Source organism: Peromyscus leucopus, chromosome 19, assembly GCF_004664715.2.
Source record: "Peromyscus leucopus breed LL Stock chromosome 19, UCI_PerLeu_2.1, whole genome shotgun sequence".
In the NCBI taxonomy this organism is placed as follows: Eukaryota; Metazoa; Chordata; class Mammalia; order Rodentia; family Cricetidae; genus Peromyscus; species Peromyscus leucopus.
Window position 1 is genome coordinate 27,569,247 of NC_051079.1, and position 17,864 is coordinate 27,587,110.

At 46.0% G+C, this 17,864-nt stretch overlaps 1 protein-coding gene across 4 annotated transcripts in view; it reads right to left on the reverse strand.

Annotated features, from left to right (window-relative positions):
• Positions 1-17,864, reverse strand: part of Fgf1 (fibroblast growth factor 1) — a 97,791-nt gene that overhangs the window by 15,903 nt on the left and 64,024 nt on the right. For all 4 annotated transcript variants that reach the window (XM_028891591.2, XM_028891588.2, XM_028891589.2 and 1 more), the window contains one exon: positions 4,586-4,789. In XM_028891591.2, coding sequence (XP_028747424.1) covers positions 4,586-4,754 — 169 coding nt within the window. In that variant the 5' untranslated portion in view covers positions 4,755-4,789. The remainder of the gene's footprint in view (positions 1-4,585; positions 4,790-17,864) is intronic.

The following is a 17,864-nucleotide window of genomic DNA, read 5'->3' on the forward strand; positions in this document are numbered from 1 at the left end:
ATTGAGACAGTCTCAGGGAAGCTAGGATGTAAAGTCATCAGCAGTTCTGTGAACAAGCTTAACATTTATTCAATGGCCAGCTCTCAGATGGTTAAATGAGAAGGCCAGTGAACCTGAGGAGGAGGGAGGAGGAGGAGGAGGAGGAGGAAGAGGAGGAGGAGGGTGACCCTGGAGAATGGCACTGTTTTGAACATTCAGGTGCCTGGCAGTGTGTTGGGCACTCTCTTAGAAATATCACATTTCACATTCCTACTTTCCTAAGAGGTAGAGAACTGTTGGCATTCTTATTTTTAAATCAAGGAAACTTAGGGGCATAGAGGAAAAGTAACTGCCACAAGGTGTCACAGGTCTGGTAAATACAAAAGGGGACATCAACCGGTCCTTGCCTTTCTGCACCACGTGACAAGATAAGTATGCCAATGTATTTAGTTTGTGGGATGAAAATGCTGTCTGTCATGGTGTTAGTATCAGGGTGGTGTTGGGATCCTCAGGGAATGTGCTTAGTATTGGAACAGGGGACAGGCTCCAGAAGCTGTCCCTGTGAGAGGCCGGTCACATCCTGTTAGCTTTAGGGTTTTCAGCGCGATGATGTCTAGTGACCTCAGAGGATTGTTGTCAGGTGGAAGTGACCATCTGTGCAGAGCCTGGCTTCTATCAGTGCTTGAAAGGCATTTCTTGAGATACTGTTGGGTTTAAATTTATCTGCCAACAACACAAGTCAGCCGCTCATCAAATTAATGCTTCCTGGGCACTGAACCAGCGACAGGCAATATGCTGAACACAAGAGCTGCAGTGCTGAGCATCAAGAGAGAGAGTCCTGGTCCTCCGGGGGCTTGCGGGGGAGAAGTCCAGTAAACAACCACATAAGTAAGTGCAGAAGTGTAGCTATGAGGAGAGGCGCACAGATGTGTGGCATCCTTCACATGGGTGCCATAGCATGGAACTGGTCACCTTCCCCTGGTCCTGTGGCTCTCCCTAGACTCTCTCACGGTCGCATATCTGCTTGTCTCTCAGGGCTCGCATTCTGCTATCAAAAGCAATCTTTTCACAAGCTGCCTCTCCAGGGCCCCCTGTAATCCTCACTGTCTGTTTGTCTCTATCTATCGTGGGTACTATGACATTGTAGCTAGTGTTTACATCATGTATGGACAATTGCCCAGAGCTGTGGCCCAAGCTTTGGTGAGGGCACAAGTCTCAACCCTCGCCTCTCTACAGGAACCTGGTAGAGACATTTCACTTAAGTCTATTTTGGAATTGCTAGTGCACAGTGTCCTCCAGAGGTTGATACCACAGATAAGGTACCTGCAAACTATTTCTCCCAAGGGTAAGACAGACAAATTTGGATAATTTCCCCACTTTGGGCACAGTCTTTCGAGGCTCTGAGGCAAGTTCTGTCTTGTGGGGGTTTATGCTTTACCGAAGTATCTGACTGTCTTTTAGGGGTGCTCTTTCTTCAGGAAACTTTGGGGTGTGGCTCTGCCTGTCACGCTCAGACCAATGATTAAAGAATAGAACTTCCAAGCTGGGCTTTGGTGACACACGCCTTTATTTAACCCCAGCACTTGGAAGGCAGAGGCAGGTGGATCTCTGAGTTTGAGGCTAGCCTGGTCTACAGAGTGAGATTCAGAACAGCCAGGACGACACAGAGAGAAACCCTGTCTTGGAAAAAAAAACAACCCAAAAAAACCAAAAAAAAACCCCAAACAAACAACACAACAACAACAACAAGAACTTTCACTTGGCAGACTGTGTGTGGATCACGGCTCTCCAGGGTTTCCACTTGAAGCTGCCCAAAGCCGACTCTGCCTCTGAGGCCTGAGGTTCAAAACTGCAGTGCCACCTCTGGGCAGAAGATGGCGACAGATCCACACCCAGGGAGATCACCATGCCTAGGAGGCCCCCTGTGGCAGGCTGATGCATAGAGTGAGGGATACAGAGTGAAGCTAGCACTGGAATACCACAAGAGGAGGAAGCTGAGTCTCTGTGAGATTAAAAGACCGCCCAAAATTGGACTCTGGGGACACTGCAGATTCGAAGAATCATTGGCGGGGCAACTTGAAGCTTCTCTAGCAGAGTACTTCATGCAGAACAGAGAGACTAGTAATTGTCTGGTTAGAAAGCGGCAGAGGAGGACATGAGCACCAGCATTCCAGGGCCCTGACTGCAGAGGGTGGGTGGATCGCCCTTTGTGGTTTCAACCGGCACAGGGCAGATTGCTGCCTATTTACCTTAGGACTCTCCTGTTGGCCCTTGTCCTTAGTTCTAGAGTAAGCAGACAATAAGCACATAGAACTGCTTTGAATGTTGGTAGAGAAGCGTGAATCCAGACTCCAGCCCTTCGTGGGCCAAGAGAAGCGCCATAGTATCACACTGCATGCCCATACGATGCATTGGGTCTGGAGACTTGGGATGGCAATGGCAATATTGTCCAGCATGTGCTGAGCTATTACCCTGGGCCAGGGAGGCACTGTATCAAGAATGTTTACTACATTATTTCATTTACCTCTCTCAAGACACCTGGAATCAGTATTCTCATTTTTTTTTTTTAAATTAGAAAAATAAAGCCTGAAAGATAGCGCCCAAGTTCACATAATAAATACCCTGGCATCCCTTGGGCACGTAATTCCTTACAGCTCTCCTACTGAGCTATGCTGAGTTTCCAGGGCTTCTGACAGCTGAAGCCTGGTAGCTAAGTGCCACCACAAGCTGTCCCAGGGTTATGCACCCTGAGACATCCTATGCTATTAATGATAGAGTGACCAGAGTGAAGGTACATGACCTTTGTCCAGAAACCCAGAAATCGTAGCCTCTTGTTACCTTGAAGCTTAAGGTTTCCAAGAACCAGGCAAACCTTAAGAAACATGTCACCATGATCACTTTGGGTTTGGATCCTGGGGACTAGAACATCTCCCATTAGTTCAGGAAATTGTGAAGACTTAGTAGAAACATTTAAAACTCAGAGAAAATGAAGCTTGTCGCCCTGGGTTGTGTGAGTGGACCCATGGATTGTAGACTATGCCTGATACAGGGAACTGAAATCTTAAGTGCATTGGTAGCACAGGGTCTCGGTCCTAAGCCTTGCTCGCACCGTGCAGCTGCAGGATGATGTTGCTTCTGACGGTTCTTCCCTCCACCTCCTGACTGCTGAGATCATAGATGCGTAACACCACATTCAGTTTTTATGTGCCGAGGCCTCCTCTGCTAGGCCAGTACTCTGTCACCTGGGCTACAGGCTCAGCCCAAAGTCGGTTATTTTTAATGTTCTGGAATCTCTATTTTTGCCTTGTCCTGGGTCCCTGTTTTTCGTAGAGTGGAAAACATGTAGGCGGCCCACTTGAAGACAGGTTATCCAAACAAAGCCCCCAAATCATAAGCCTGCCCCAGCTGGCTGGCGCTAGCACCTGCCTTTCTGGGGAAGGAGGGACAATGTCAACATCCATCCCAGTCACGTGTGCATCTGAGACTGAGCAGGGTATCTCAGAAGCCAAGAACCAGGCAAACCTTAAGAAGCATGTTGCCATGATCACTTTTGGTTTGGATCTTCACTGTCTGTGAAGTTTGGGGCCTACACCGGGTGTAATTCAACATCTAACACATAAGCCATCACATCAGCAATTGGCATCCCCTTGTCAAGCCAGTCCCAAGCCTTCCTTCCCCCTGTGCTCACCAGTGTCTCTCAGCTTGCAGCCTGTTTGGCTCATGAAATTGCTGTTCCTCTATGCAGGGATCGTTTCTGACTTTTGGCTTCCCTACAACATCTAATACCCTAGTGGTACTGAGGGAATCTCTTCGTAAAAAGCAGATACCTAATGTCACACACACACACACACACACACACACACACACACACACACACACACACACATACATACACCCCAGCACTAGAAGTAATGGTCAGGTAGATTATTTTCCCTAAGTCATAACACCATTTATCTACATTGTCTGAAAGCCAGGCTGCTGGGAAAGCCCAGAATTGTCAGCCGCTCACTCTGTGGCTCCCATCTCTGGCTCCATTAGTGTCTGGAGAATGACTCCACCCCTTCTACATACCGCAGCCACATCTGCAGAATGTGCTGCAGGAAAGCTGCATAATTTATGATGTGTCAGGCTATGCTTAGAGATGGGGATTCTCAAATCAAGCCCAGTGGAGACATCACCTGGAGAGTCTGTTAGCTTGAAATCGAGCCTGCATCTTTGTGCAGGATTTCCTGCCCCTGCCCATCAGGTTCTTCCCATCGTGGACCAGCAGGCCTTTGTCTGGCTTGGGGGGCCTGATCTTTTGTTAGTTTATAGAAACCTGGGGGCAGGGGGCACTGACTGGACCCTAGCAAAGGTTATATCAGGCCAACAGAGAAGCCTTCCAAAAGCTTGCAATAAGATGTAATTAGCCAAGTGGTAGCCCACAGTTCCCTGTCTTCCAAAGCCAGCAGCCTCTTGGTGTATGTATATTAATCTCATTTCTAAATGCATTCCGCCTACATAGAGCCTTGGAAAGTGGCAGCCTGTGCCCTATTCCCTGCTGTCTTCCCATGCTGGACTAGGGAAGACACAGGAAAGTGTGGGTGCAATTCAGATAGCTGCTTACTGTGCTGGTCGCTCCTGTCCCTCGTCCCATCCACCGTGCCGTCTGGAAGGATCCTCAGGAAGTGGCCCCCGTTGCTGCAGTAGAGCAGTTTGGGCTTCTTGTAGTTTCCTGGAGGCAGATTAAACCTCTCGGTCAGGGCTGTGAAGGTGGTGATCTCCCCTTCAGCCATGGCTCAGCGGCAGCGGGGCGGTGGTACTCTCAGGACTGAAAGAAACGAAACACACCTGTAGAATGTTCTTCCGGTAGAGGTATGATAGACATATTCAGGAGTGGAAGGATCGCGCAGGGCCACAGACCGCTCAGGTGATACCCAAAGTGGACGGGCCTGTGAGGTGAATGGTGGCAGAAGAGGGTGGCCCCCTCGCCTAGAAGAGGTTTTCCAGCCAATTCTCTCTTCCCAATTGGATACAACTTTTCAACAAGCTAGATTTTTTTTCTTATTTTTTTTAAACCTTCAAATTTAATCACTTGGTCAAGAGGAAAAACATTATGTCTCGGTCCCTCCTTCTGCTCCACACACATCCTCAAATTAAATACTGTAGTTATACTAAAATAACACCTGGAGTCTGGCAGAGACCCACAGAAGCCAAGAGGCCGAGGCTGAGGTTCTGCCTTCCACCCTCACACTGTTTTGACTAGGTACTGCCAAGCCAGAGCGGGGCAGAGGGCACCCATGGCCTGGGCACTTGGGCACCTGCAAGCCAAGGGTGCAGCAGGGGCAGCAAAGGGTTAATATGTATGGCAACCTTCTGAGTTTGCTGGAGGAAGGGAAGAGGGCAGAGAGAGGGGCTTGGGGCATTTTTAAAGAACAAAGAATGCACACAGGAATACTTTCTGAGACAGAACATCTTGAAGGCTGTGCCTGGCTGGTTTCATAACCTTCCACAAGACCCTCTTATTACACAGGAATGTCAGGTCTGTCCTTGTACCCAGACTATCTTCATCTTAATTGTTTCCTAATATGAGCTGCCCTTATAACACAGAACCTATCACATAACATTTTATAAACCTCTAACATTATGTATATCCACTATATATACATTCATACTAGTGTAAAAGTATATCAATTATTGACGCTGGGGATTTGAAAACGAAACCAAAGGAAGTTAGAATGTTAAACCATGTATTTTCCGCACCATTTAGGAAAAGAAAGTCCTAATAACTGGCTATCTTGGAACTCACTCTGTAGACCAGGCTGGCCGTGAACTCACAGAGATCCGCCTGCCTCTGTCTCCTGACTGCTGGGATGAAAGGCATATGGCACTACTGCCTAGCTTTTTTTTTTTAAAGAAGAGCAGGAACCTAATGTTGGCCTCACCTATGTATAGCTGTTAATCATATATGTGTGTGCATGTATGTGTATACATGCATGTATGCATATATATACATATATATAATGAAGTGGTTTTATAACAACAACCATCATCACCAATAACATATTTTGTGCTGAAAAATAATATTTGTTAACTTCAGCCTTGACCATTTAATGTAAATGCTAAAACTCCTATTTATAAAAATTAAATCAGAGCTTAGAGGTGTTAAATTGTCTGTGCAAGGTCAACAACAAGAAGCTAGGTCTCAGAATAAGTCAGTGAACACCAAGCCCCAGTCTGCCTTTAATTACTATGGGAAAGTTACATGATTTTACTGATGTAGATGTATTATGACCAGAAGTGGGGTTTTTACCCATTGCATGAAATTACACCTGCCCGTATAAACTTGTCTTTTCACCTACCATCATGATCTGAATGCTAGTGATCTCCAACAACCTCCTCTGCACCTGCTCCCTGTTAACTCTGTAGCTGGATTCCACATAGCTGCTCAGGCTAGAAGAAACTCATGCCGGTAGCATCATGGACTCCCAAGACCAGTCAGAGCTCCACATTCCATGCCCTGATCAGTCCTGCATGGGCACTCATGGGCAGCTATTCAATCATAACCCAAAGCACCAATCTGGATAATTTGTCTTTGCGACTGGAATTAGAGCTTGAACTGGAAGTATCCACCTTTTTTTTTTTTTTTTTTTTTCTGCTCTTGGTAGTATGTCAGGTACATTCCTCTATTCTGCAGTCCCATAGGCCAGTTATTGACTTCAGTTTCAGCTACTGTTTGGGAGGCCCCTGCAAGGACATGCCCCAAATTTAAATATCCATATAAACTACATTCAAAGTCAGACTATCACAAATGGCTCTCAACGCATGCTGCAACATTGTTCTTGCCACATAAGATGGTAAGAGACAGATCATGTTATTTACGTCAGCTGCAAAGGGAGGATTTATCTTGTATAGTGCACTGTGTTTTTCTTCCAAATGCTCAATATTTTCCAAACATTACCCTTTCACTTTAAGCGTCTTGTCTCTTTGCCCACTTCCATCTCCTCTCTCCTCAGCTGTTTACCCTCAGCCATTCCTTACTCTACTTCTTTCTGAATCACTTTATTTTTTCCTTGCAAAGTACTGGAGATGGAGTCTCCTGTGTACTAATTTTTTTTTTGTTGTTGTTTTTTGAGACAGGGTTTCTCTGTGTATCCTTGGCTGTTCTGGAACTCACGCTGTAGACCAGGCTGGCCTTGAATTCACAGAGATCTGCTTACTTCTGCCTCCCGAGTGCTAGGAATTAAAGGCGTCCCCTATCACTGTCCAGCTCTGCATACTAATTTCACATACACCGTATCATTAGCTGCACCCTGGCTCCCTGGATCCCCTCTGATGTAAAGCAATGTAGCTATTTCAAGTGTAGCTAACTTCAGGTGTTGCTCCATTACCTCACAGATCTCCCTTCTTAACAATGCAAATAAGAGATCATATATTTTTTCATTTATTTTACCCCTAATACTTCCTAAGTTGTGTACTTAATTTGCTATACAGGAAACAATAACCACACTCTAATGGCTACCAGTAGAATTGTCAATCTTAGGAGAGTAGAACATTCTTGTTGTCTCAGGGTCTCCTCCAGTGGTGGTTTCTGATTGCATTTCCCATACTTCCTAAGTTGTGTACTTAATTTGCTATACAGGAAACAATAACCACCCTCTAATGGCTACCATTGGTATTGCCAGTCTTAGGAGAGTAGAACTTCCTTGTCTCAGGGTCCCCTGCAGTGGCAGTTTACGTTTACGTTTCCTCTGATGTGGGCCGGCTACCTATCAAGGATGGCCTTCTCTCTTCGGTCCCAGCAGGGAGTGGTTGTTAGGTTGTTTTCTAAGTGCTGGCATGGATTTGGCTCTACCTGCCTGTATGCTTGCCTCCATCAATTGGGATGAAGATGAATAGATACACCAGAAGGCTGGATGGGGTTGGAGGTACCAGCTCTTGCTAAGCATTATGCTAATGTTCTCATTTACATGTGGGTATAAGCCATGAAGTCTGGATACCATCCCCCCAGAACCTTCATCAACTCATGACCTTGGCCAGCACTCAGCGGGTCCCCAGGGGTCCTTCCTTCTGAAACATGGTGAGAACTGAAATGTATAAGACTGCACCTCTATTCTTTGCCTGCTCCTCTCATACATGGGATAGTTTTGGGATGGCTGCGCCATTCAGATGCTTTCCTCTATTAACCCTTTAGTTCACATTTGCACTTGGATGCTGAAAGCCACATGTTGACTCCTTAAAATAAGCCTGGCATCACCATGGAGCTGATAGCCATGGCAGGTAGATTTATGAATCATCTGAAGCCTGGGGTGGGGAGGGGCATGAAAACCTCTTATTTTTTATTTTATTTACAATTTACCTATGTTTTGAGAAGTTGACAGTCCAGAATTCTTTGGCTAATCCTTTGTTTGCTAAAGGATATGAATATAAAGGAAATATATGGTGTGGCAAAACCATAAGGCAGCAACCTTAACAAGTGTCCCTAGGAATTAATGCAAACTGCTCTCATAAATGAATCAATTAACTAAATGAAATCAGGCATTAAGCATAATGTGGATTTGCAACGACTTCTCATTACTATTGTCTGGTTTATAGCGGCTGTCTGGAGAGGGGATTTTCTGTGTGGGAGATGGAGAAAATCGAGTTCAATGGACTCCCTCTCACCGTCTCGCACCAGGCAGCTCCTGGATTTAGGACACTGGTGAGATTTTAGGAAAGCCAGATGATTTTCTTGGTTTCTCAGTGACACCAAAGTGAAAGGGACACTAAAGCTATTGGAATGTCCACGTTAAAGCAGACAAACTCATGCTGGGTGGTGGCGCACGCCTTTAATCCCAGCACCCTGGAGGCAGAGCCAGGCGGATCTCTGCGAGTTCAAGACCAGCTTGGTCTACAGAGTGAGATCCAGGACAGGCACCAAAACTACACAGAGAAACCCTGCCTCGAGAAAACCAAAGGGGGGAAAATGCTGACAAACTCAGTTAGCTGTGAGCTCTGGATCAGACACATGAAACAGTGGGAAGTTTATAGCCTAGGCTGGGAGCTCAAGTCATTTTTCCATGTGGGATAAGAAGCATACTGTACAGCCCTGGGCATGCACAAATGGGAACATGCACGTTCCATCTGGAGATGTTTCCTCTAATGATTCCCATTTGACCTACTGCACAGAATCCTCTGAAGGGTTAAACAAACACAACGATCAAAAAGCACCTGGGAAGTATAGCAATGTGACCCAGCTTCTTAGAGACAAGAGCACGTGGTTATATTAAACCAGTTGAAGCCTGCTGTGGTCTGGATCAGCTTAGTTTAAGAGAGTTATTTTTATTCTCTTCTTATATGGCATAAATTAGCTAAGCTTCTCCTCTTATTAAGTTGCAAAGTTGATAACAGAGTAGATGAGGGAGATAAAGATTAGTTGGTTGTGTAGGGAGAATTCAAGTCATTGTTGCAGACTCAGATATGGGCAGATGTGGAAATGACCCAGAATCCTGATGTTCCCAGGAGGCATTGTGCTCAGTGTAGCTCTGGTGACTGCTGAGGAGAAAGAGCTAGGGTTCTGAGAACCAAAGGCAGACAAACATTGACCTCTGCAGTTGTAGCAAACTCCTGTTGCTGTTTATGTAGCAGGGAACTGGCCACGTAGAAAGGCATTTTGCAAACTGCATAAGGCCACTGATGATAGTGTGTTTCGATCAAGGTGGACCTCGAACCCAGCACACATAAAACAGGACTTAGCTCCAGTTCTAAACACTGTCCTTGACTCTATGAATCAAATCACCCAGAAGCATTAATACTGCCTCTAGAGATGTTAGCTCACTTTAGAGTTTATCAAGTCAGGTGTGTATGTTGAATGTCAGAAATAAATAAAATACATTTCAGCCAGCAGCTGGCGGGAGTGAGAGGGAAGAAGTGAAGTGAGTAAAACTGCATTTATGTGAATTATCCAGAAAAAAAAGAAAGAAAAAATACTGCTCCAAAGTAGATGAATAAAATCAAACCAAATATATTTATAGCCACAATAAATATAAATGGACTAAATTCTTTAGCTATAGGAGCTTTTAAAAATCCATATATCCATATGCATTCTGACTACAAGAGATACTTTTAAAACAGAAGGATACAGAGTGGTTAAAATAAAAGGGTGAAAAATAAACCAGGGTTAGTGGCATGCACACTGTGGACAAACACAGTAAGATTCAGTCTAAAAAAAACCCAGACTCTAATTGAGTGAAGAGGCAGCTTATATATGGGAGAAAAATCCTTGCAAGCTGACAAATATTCTGTCAACGGACAGAAGATTAATATCTAGACTGTATAAAGAACTCAAAAAATTAAACAAGAGTAGAGCAACCTACTCAAAAAATGGGCTAAAGAACCAAACAGAAGTTCTGAAAAATAGAAATACAGATGAATAGTAACTATTTTAAGAACTGATTAACATTCATAGCCATTGGGGAAATGAAAACTAAAACTACTTTGAGAAAGCCGGATGGTAGTGGCACACGCCTTTAATCCAGCACTTGGGAGGCAGAGGCAGGCGGATCTCTGTGAGTTTGAGGCCAGCCTGGTCTACAGAGCAAGATCCAGGACAGGCACCAAAACTACACAGAGAAACCGTGCCTCAGAAAAAACCAAACCAAACCAAACCAAACCAAACCAACCAACCAACCAACCAACCAACCAAACAAACAAACAAACAAATAAAAAGCCACTTTGAGATCCATCTTACCCCAGTCAGAATGGCTACCACCAAGAAAACAAATGTTAACAAAAGCTGGTGAGGATGTGGGTAGGGGCAACTTTCAGTTACTGTTGATGAGAGTGTAAACCAATGCAGGACTATGGACACCTGTGTGGAGGTTTCTCAAAAAACCCACAAGTGCCGTATGACCCAACTACACCACTCCTGGCCACATAACCAAAGGACTCTGGGTCCTACCACAGAGGCACTCTCACATCCATGTTCATTGCTGCTGTGTTCACAATAGCTGTGAAATGAAATCAACCTAGATGTCAGTCAACTGATGAATGGATACTGAAAAATGTACATGTACCAAATGGATTTTTGTGCCCCATAAAGAAAGGTCAACTTCTGAAGTTTACAAGAAAAATGGGTGGGACTTGAAAATACTACATTAAGTGAGGTAACCAGGGTTCAAAAAGACGTTGTATTCTCTCTCATGTGGAGACCCTACTTTCTAATTTTATACATGAATACAATTAGAAAGAGGTCCATGGGAGGTGATGAAAAGGCTTTAGGGGAGAGGAAAGATAGCAGAGCCTGTGAGATGTAAAGGTGGAAGGAGGGATGCTGGGGTGGAAGGTCTAAGCAGGGATGCTGGGGCAGGGGGTGGGAGAGGAGGGGGTGCAGGCAAGGCCAACCTAAACTAAGTGTCTAGGAAAGAGCCATGTGGGGGTGGAGGGCTGGGGAGAGGACTCTGTCAGTAAAATGCCTGCTGCTGAAGGATGAGGATATACGTTCAGATCCCCAGCATCTGTGAAAAAGGCATGTGATGGAGTCAGTAACCTTAGAGTCCTTGAAGCTCAATGGCCAGCCAGCCAAGCTGAATCAATGAGCCCCAGGTTCAGTGAGAGATCCTGTCTCAGAAAACATGGTGCAGAGTGATTGAGGAAGATGCCCACTGCCAACTTCTAGCCTATGCACGCTCATGCACACCCATGCACACAAACATGTACCCACCCCAGCTCTCTCTCTAAATAAGTATTTTTAAAAATGAAACATGATAGACAAATAATAATAGTTTAAAAAGTTGGCCTGGCGACACTGATATGAGATAAAATAATTCCCAAGTAAAAAGAATGACTACAGGCAAAAAGGAATCATTGCACAGCGATAAATGGAAAGATTCAGTGGACAGGTTTGATGGCACAGCTTCAGTGTATACAAGGTTAAAACTGAAGAGAACAAGAAGTTGATAACTCCACAATGGCGGTAAGAACTTTTGATACATCTTTGTCTCGGAGGACAGCACACTAGATACAAACTATAAATAAACAAGGATGCAGACACCAGAAGGGCATGGCCACCATGTTTAACTGAATAACCGAGAGGATCTTCCCTTAGCGATAACGTGAACATTGTTGCTCTCAAGGACCCGTGGGATATTTACCAAGATCGTGGAGGTAAGATGCAACCCAAATAGAAACATTTGTATTATCGGACTGTTGTTCGAATAGAAACCACTCCCATCTGTTTTTACGGTCCCCAGCAGCCTCCTCTCTCCTCCTGCTGGGCTGCACCGGCTACCTCGCCGCTCTCACCTGGATGGCACTGCCTTCTTCTCTAGCATTGCTGACTTCTGCCTCTTTCAGCCCCGCTGCTGCCCGTGACGTCCCCACCTCAGAAACCTGAGGATGGCTCTCTCCAGAAGATGATGGGTTCCGTAGAGTTCTGCCGCCTTTAGGGTGAAGGGCAGACACCCGTCCCACCCGTGGCCTGTGAGGCTTTTGTGATCTGGTCTCTGCCTAACTCTGTCGCCTTGTCTAACTGGGCTCTTTATATGCACCCACCACCCCGCCCCTTGCATTCTTCCAGGCCTTAGCCCAAAGCTGACGGCAGCAGGTTCTCTCTCCCCTTCCATGGTAGCCTGGCTAATCATACTCACCCTTCAAGAATTCAACTCTCACATTTCCTCCTCCAGAAAGCTCTGTGTGGACACCTCCCCCCCCCCAACCTTAACCTCCCAACACCTGTCCAGACCACACACACCAGGTTGGATGCTGGGTCTTTGGGTTCCTTCAGCAGCACGGAGTGTCACTATCACCCGTGTTCCTCTTTCACAACCCTCCGTGGATTCCTGTGGCTGGGTCAACATCAAAGCCTTGCTACAACCTGCGTGGCTGCTGGGGGCCCAGGCATTTCCCCCTGCCTCACCTTCCACCCAGCTTCCTGTGCCAACCTAGAGCTCACAACCCTCCCTCCCAAACCCCGGGCCGTTTGTCCATGCTTTTCCCACTGGCTGGGATACTTTCCTTGCCGTATTTGTCATTGGATCTTAATTCACTCATCAGTTCCTTCAGAAAGCCCTTTCTGACTTCCTAGAACCGAGCCGGACTCCTCCTGCCTCACAGACGCCTCCCCCCCCCCCATTTCTTCCGAGATCCTACATCAGTTTTTAATTACACCTTCACACTCCTGATTATTTCATTAATATCTCCCTTTATGACTAGACTGCTAGCTCCATGGAGGCAGAAACTGGTCTGTCTGTTCACCATGGTATCCCAGAGGCTGGCAAGATGCCTGGCACCTAACGGGCCCTTGACAAATATTTGTCGAGTGAGTGAATGCAGTTTAACTATGCTCTTGACTGCCTGCGTCATTAGTCTCTGGCACTCTGAGAAGAAGCTGCCCCCTCCTTCTGCCCCCAGCACTTGGCAGATACAAATACCTTTGCCTCTTCGTCCAGATAGTATTTGACCTCATGGAGACACGTTATCAGAAGGCCTAATTAGCAGGTGGTGTCCTGCCGGTATTGACAGAGAGGCTGAGCCAAAAGCCTTACCTGTATTTTAATCGCAGTTACATTAGACAGGAAAACCCTTCCTTAGAAGCAGACCCTGAAGCCTGTCCCCATTTGTAATGATTATTTCCTTACTTCTTCAAACAAATACTGTTAAAATTACTGAGTCCAGAAGGGCAAGGGTCAGAACTTTCAAGTCTGGCCTCCATATATAACCAAGAAAAGGATTGATAGGGCCCGGTAGAAGGATTCCAGGTCCTACTTATTTCTGCCACAGAGTGTCCAAAGGCAGGCACACCCTCAGTGAAGGAAAGTTTGACTGTGGGAAGGGAGACGGCGTGTTCTGTTCCCAGCTCTCCTTATTTCTCCTGCTGTGTTCTTGGTGCTCGGTATGGATCTGAGTGTGACGGGGCTGGTGGGCCTGGGGGTTGGCATATCATCCTGCTGTCTCCAAACCAGTTCTCTTCCATGAGCTAAAATTCTTTTTTTCATCATTGACAGAAAGCTGTGGGGTCAGCTGTGGGATGGACTTCAACCAGACTCTGCAGGAGCTGAACCCTTCAAGTTCCTGAAAGATGGTTATAGCCCAAGCAGAAATCATGGTGCCATTGGTTAAGCCATCATTAGCAGCTTGAAATAACCTCTGGTAAGAGTGCTTATGTCGCCAGGCAGTGGTGGCGCATGCCTTTGATCCCAGCATGTGGGAGGCAGAGCCAGGTGGATCTCTGTGAGTTCAAGGCCAGCCTGGTCTACAGAGCGAGATCCAGGACAGGCACCAAAACTACACAGAGAAACCTTGTCTCAAAAAACAAAACAAAACAAAACAAACAAACAAACAAAAAAACCCAAGACTGGAGCACTGGCAATATCAATGGACAGGCTAACATGGAAGGGGGAAATTTTCATGGGGTCCCACCCTAGACAAAGAACTACGGGCAACCAATGACTGCTCAGAGGAGAAAGAGCCTCTTCCAGGGGTGAGCCCCCTTCTTGGCTGTCCATTGCAGGGTGGTCAGCCTTGAAACCATCTATACAAACAACAGAAACAGAATCGACAGATTATATTCATATATTTGTGCATAAATATATATGTGTGTGTATGTAATAATGATAAACAAAGAAAAAGGCTGTCAACTTGGGGGAGGAGCTGGAGGAGAGGGTACCTGAGAGGGGCCCGATGGAGAAAAGGGAGGTGGGAAAGTGATGAATTCTATTTTAATTAAAAATAATATTTTTTAAAATGTTGTTTTCTTCTCTCTACCCATTCCCCCACCTGGCTGATTTATCAGCCTGCCATTCAACTTGAGTTTAAATCTTGTTGGACATTCATTAGTAAACTATTCTTTCTCACAGAGCCTCAGTTTCTCCATAACCATGGCTGCTGTGCTGAGTCATGGTAAGTCTTAACCTACAAAGCATCTAAAGTTCTGAGCCAGGCCCTAGAGAATGTATGAGCATTTGATTGTTGCTAACTTGATTATGACACACACACACACACACACACACACACACACACACACTTAGCCATTCATGATGTGGATTCAGAATTGAACAAACTTAAGTCTTAACATAGCAGTGTTTGAAAAGTGTCTCTCTGCTAGGCTGGAATGTTCCATCAGCAATGTTGTCTTTTCATTTGCTTACATCAGTGGTTCTCAATCTTCTTAATGCTGTGATCCTTTTTATACACTTCCTCATGTTGTGGCGACTCCCAACCATAAAATTATTTTCGTTGCTACTTCCTAACTATAATTTTGCTACTGTTGTAAATTGTAAATGTTTGGTATGCAGGATAGCTGATGTGCGGCCCCTGTGAAAGGGTCATCTGACCCCAAAGAGGTCATGGCCCATAGGTCAAGAAACACTCTCTGGCTTAGATGATATACTGCACCGTGATGTGATGGGACCTCTGAATTTTATAGGTTCGAAATTTGTGTTGTCCACAATGACAGAGGGCCTAAGGTCTTAATAGTCTTCCTCTCCATTTTTTCTTCTTCTAAGCTCTGGGGATTGAACCCAAGGTTTTCTACATGCTAGGCGCGTTCTCTACCATTGAGGTACCTCCCATTCTCCTCTCCAGTTCCTTCGGAACTTTCCAATCCCAAAGAGCCCCCAAGTTACTGGACATGTACTGTTCCTGGGCTTCCAGAATCAAAGGCTTGAGGGAGATTAAGATGGCATACTTCAGGTGTCAATCACTCCTTGCGTCTGCCATGGAGAGAGGGCTGCAGATGTCCTGGGAATTTAGATAAAGAAAAGAAAGGCCCCAAGTCCCTAGCGCCCAATCCAAAATCGTTAAAAACCTAGAAATACTTTCATAACTTAGATTGTGGCAAAGCCTTTCTACAGCCTGTTTGAAGCCTTTGTCTACCCGTCTAATGTTGACATCTGTCTAGTTGACTGTAGAATTGCTGTTATGTTTGGTTAGGGGACTGTCTTAGACCCCCATGGGGTTGTTCCATGGTGTGCAATAGATGAGCCATCCCAATGTTTTTAAATACACACACACACACACATACACACACACACACTTTCAAGATGGTTTCTTTAGGTAGCTGTGGCTGATCTTGAACTTACTGTGTATGCCAGACTGGCTTTGAACTCACAGAAATCCATTTGCCTCTGCCACATGAATGTTGGGATAAAAAGGGTGTGCCATTGTGCTTTCTGCCTTTAAGGTGGCTATAATCAGCCTTGCTGGACTCAGCCAGGCTCCAGAGAAGGTCATTGTTGTCTGGACCATGTGCAGTTGGCAAGAAGTAGGGCTGTCATCTAATCCAGGTGCTTTGCCCAGCAGCCTAGTCAGCCTTTGCCTTTACATCTTCCCCAGAGACAGAGGCAGATGTACTCCCACGAGGGCCAGAGACAGAGAGAGAGGCAGATGCACCCCATAGGTGAGAGACAGAGAGAGAAAGGCAGATGCACCCCCCACAAGGGACACACACAACACACACACACACACCACCACACACACACACACACACACAGAGAGAGAGAGAGAGAGAGAGAGAGAGAGAGAGAGAGAGAGAGAGAGAGAGAACCTTCATAAGGATCAGAGACAGAGAGAGAGGCAGATGCATCCCCACAAGGCTCAGAGACAGGAGGCAGATGTACCCCACAAGAGTCAGAGAGAGGGTGCGTGGATGCACCCCCCATGAGGATCAGAGACAGAGAGAGGCAAATGCACCCCCATGAGGGCCAGAGACAGATGCACCCCCCAGGAGGATCAGAGACAGAGAGAGGCAGATATACTCCCCATGAGGGTCACCTCCGACATCTTTTATTTCTTCCTCCATTTGAGATCTTTGATTTTCTGCATTCTGACTTATTCAGCCCCCAAATATCTCCCCACCATAACATCCTCATCCAGCCGGTCAGACATTCTTTTAACTGCCTGCAGAGAACAGAATCCACATGGAGAGGAAAAGCAGAGGCTGCCTGGAGCAGTGGTGCGCTCTGCTGGCCCCGGTTCCAGCTGAATTTTAATGGGACACTCTGGTCCAGCGTGTCCTGAAAACCTGTGCGCATCTGAAACAGAAATATCCTTCCTGCAGACTGAGGCATTAAAGCTGGGGCTCAGCGCCAAATGTTAAGTGATTCTGCAGGGGCTCTAGCAAGCCCTCCCTCTCCTTCCTTCAACCTCCTCTTACTGATGTGTCTCCAAAAATCTTTTTAATCTGTTGTGCAACTTTACAGTCTCCAGGAAGGGCCCAGCGAGGACATTCCTTTCTCCAAGTCAGCTGACTTCCCTGCTCTTTAGAAGATGGGGTTTGCAGAGTCTTTTCTCTCAGCTGCAGCCCTCGCTCACTCGCTCTTGACCTAGAAATCTTAGCTTCTTCAAACGCGGTCTTTTGAAGTGTGTGCTTCGTTATCTATTTGGACCGGCCAAAGGTTTGCCTTTACCATGCATTACCCGATAGCCTGCCCTGGCTACAACCATAAACAGGAAAAGTTCTTAAACATGTATGGTATATCAGACATGGTCCTAAACATGCTGTATACATTAATCAGTTCTCAAAGAAAGTCTGTTAGAGAAGCGTTCCCCGCCCCCTTAACAAGGTGGCAGATGAATAGTGTAATATTTTCAATCCAGAAATGTATCCTGGCCTATTTTAGTTTAAGATCTCAACAGAGGGTTTTCTGATGCCAACATCTACGATTTTAATCATGGATTCAGTGTGATCAAGAGAACAAATGCTCTTTGAACTGGGTGACCCTTCACCTTCTCTGTTCTTTGTACCCTACCACCCGCTGAAACTTGTGTGGCCCCGTACACAGCTTCAAAGAAGGGGCATTTGCTTTCATGCAAGTACAGTCTTTGCCCCCGACAGCTGTCCCTTCCCATGGTGCTGTAGTGGCTACCATTGAGGTGGTTCTTCTGGTACCTCAAGGTGACCCAGGGTCACGTGAGGTCGCCTTGGCCCT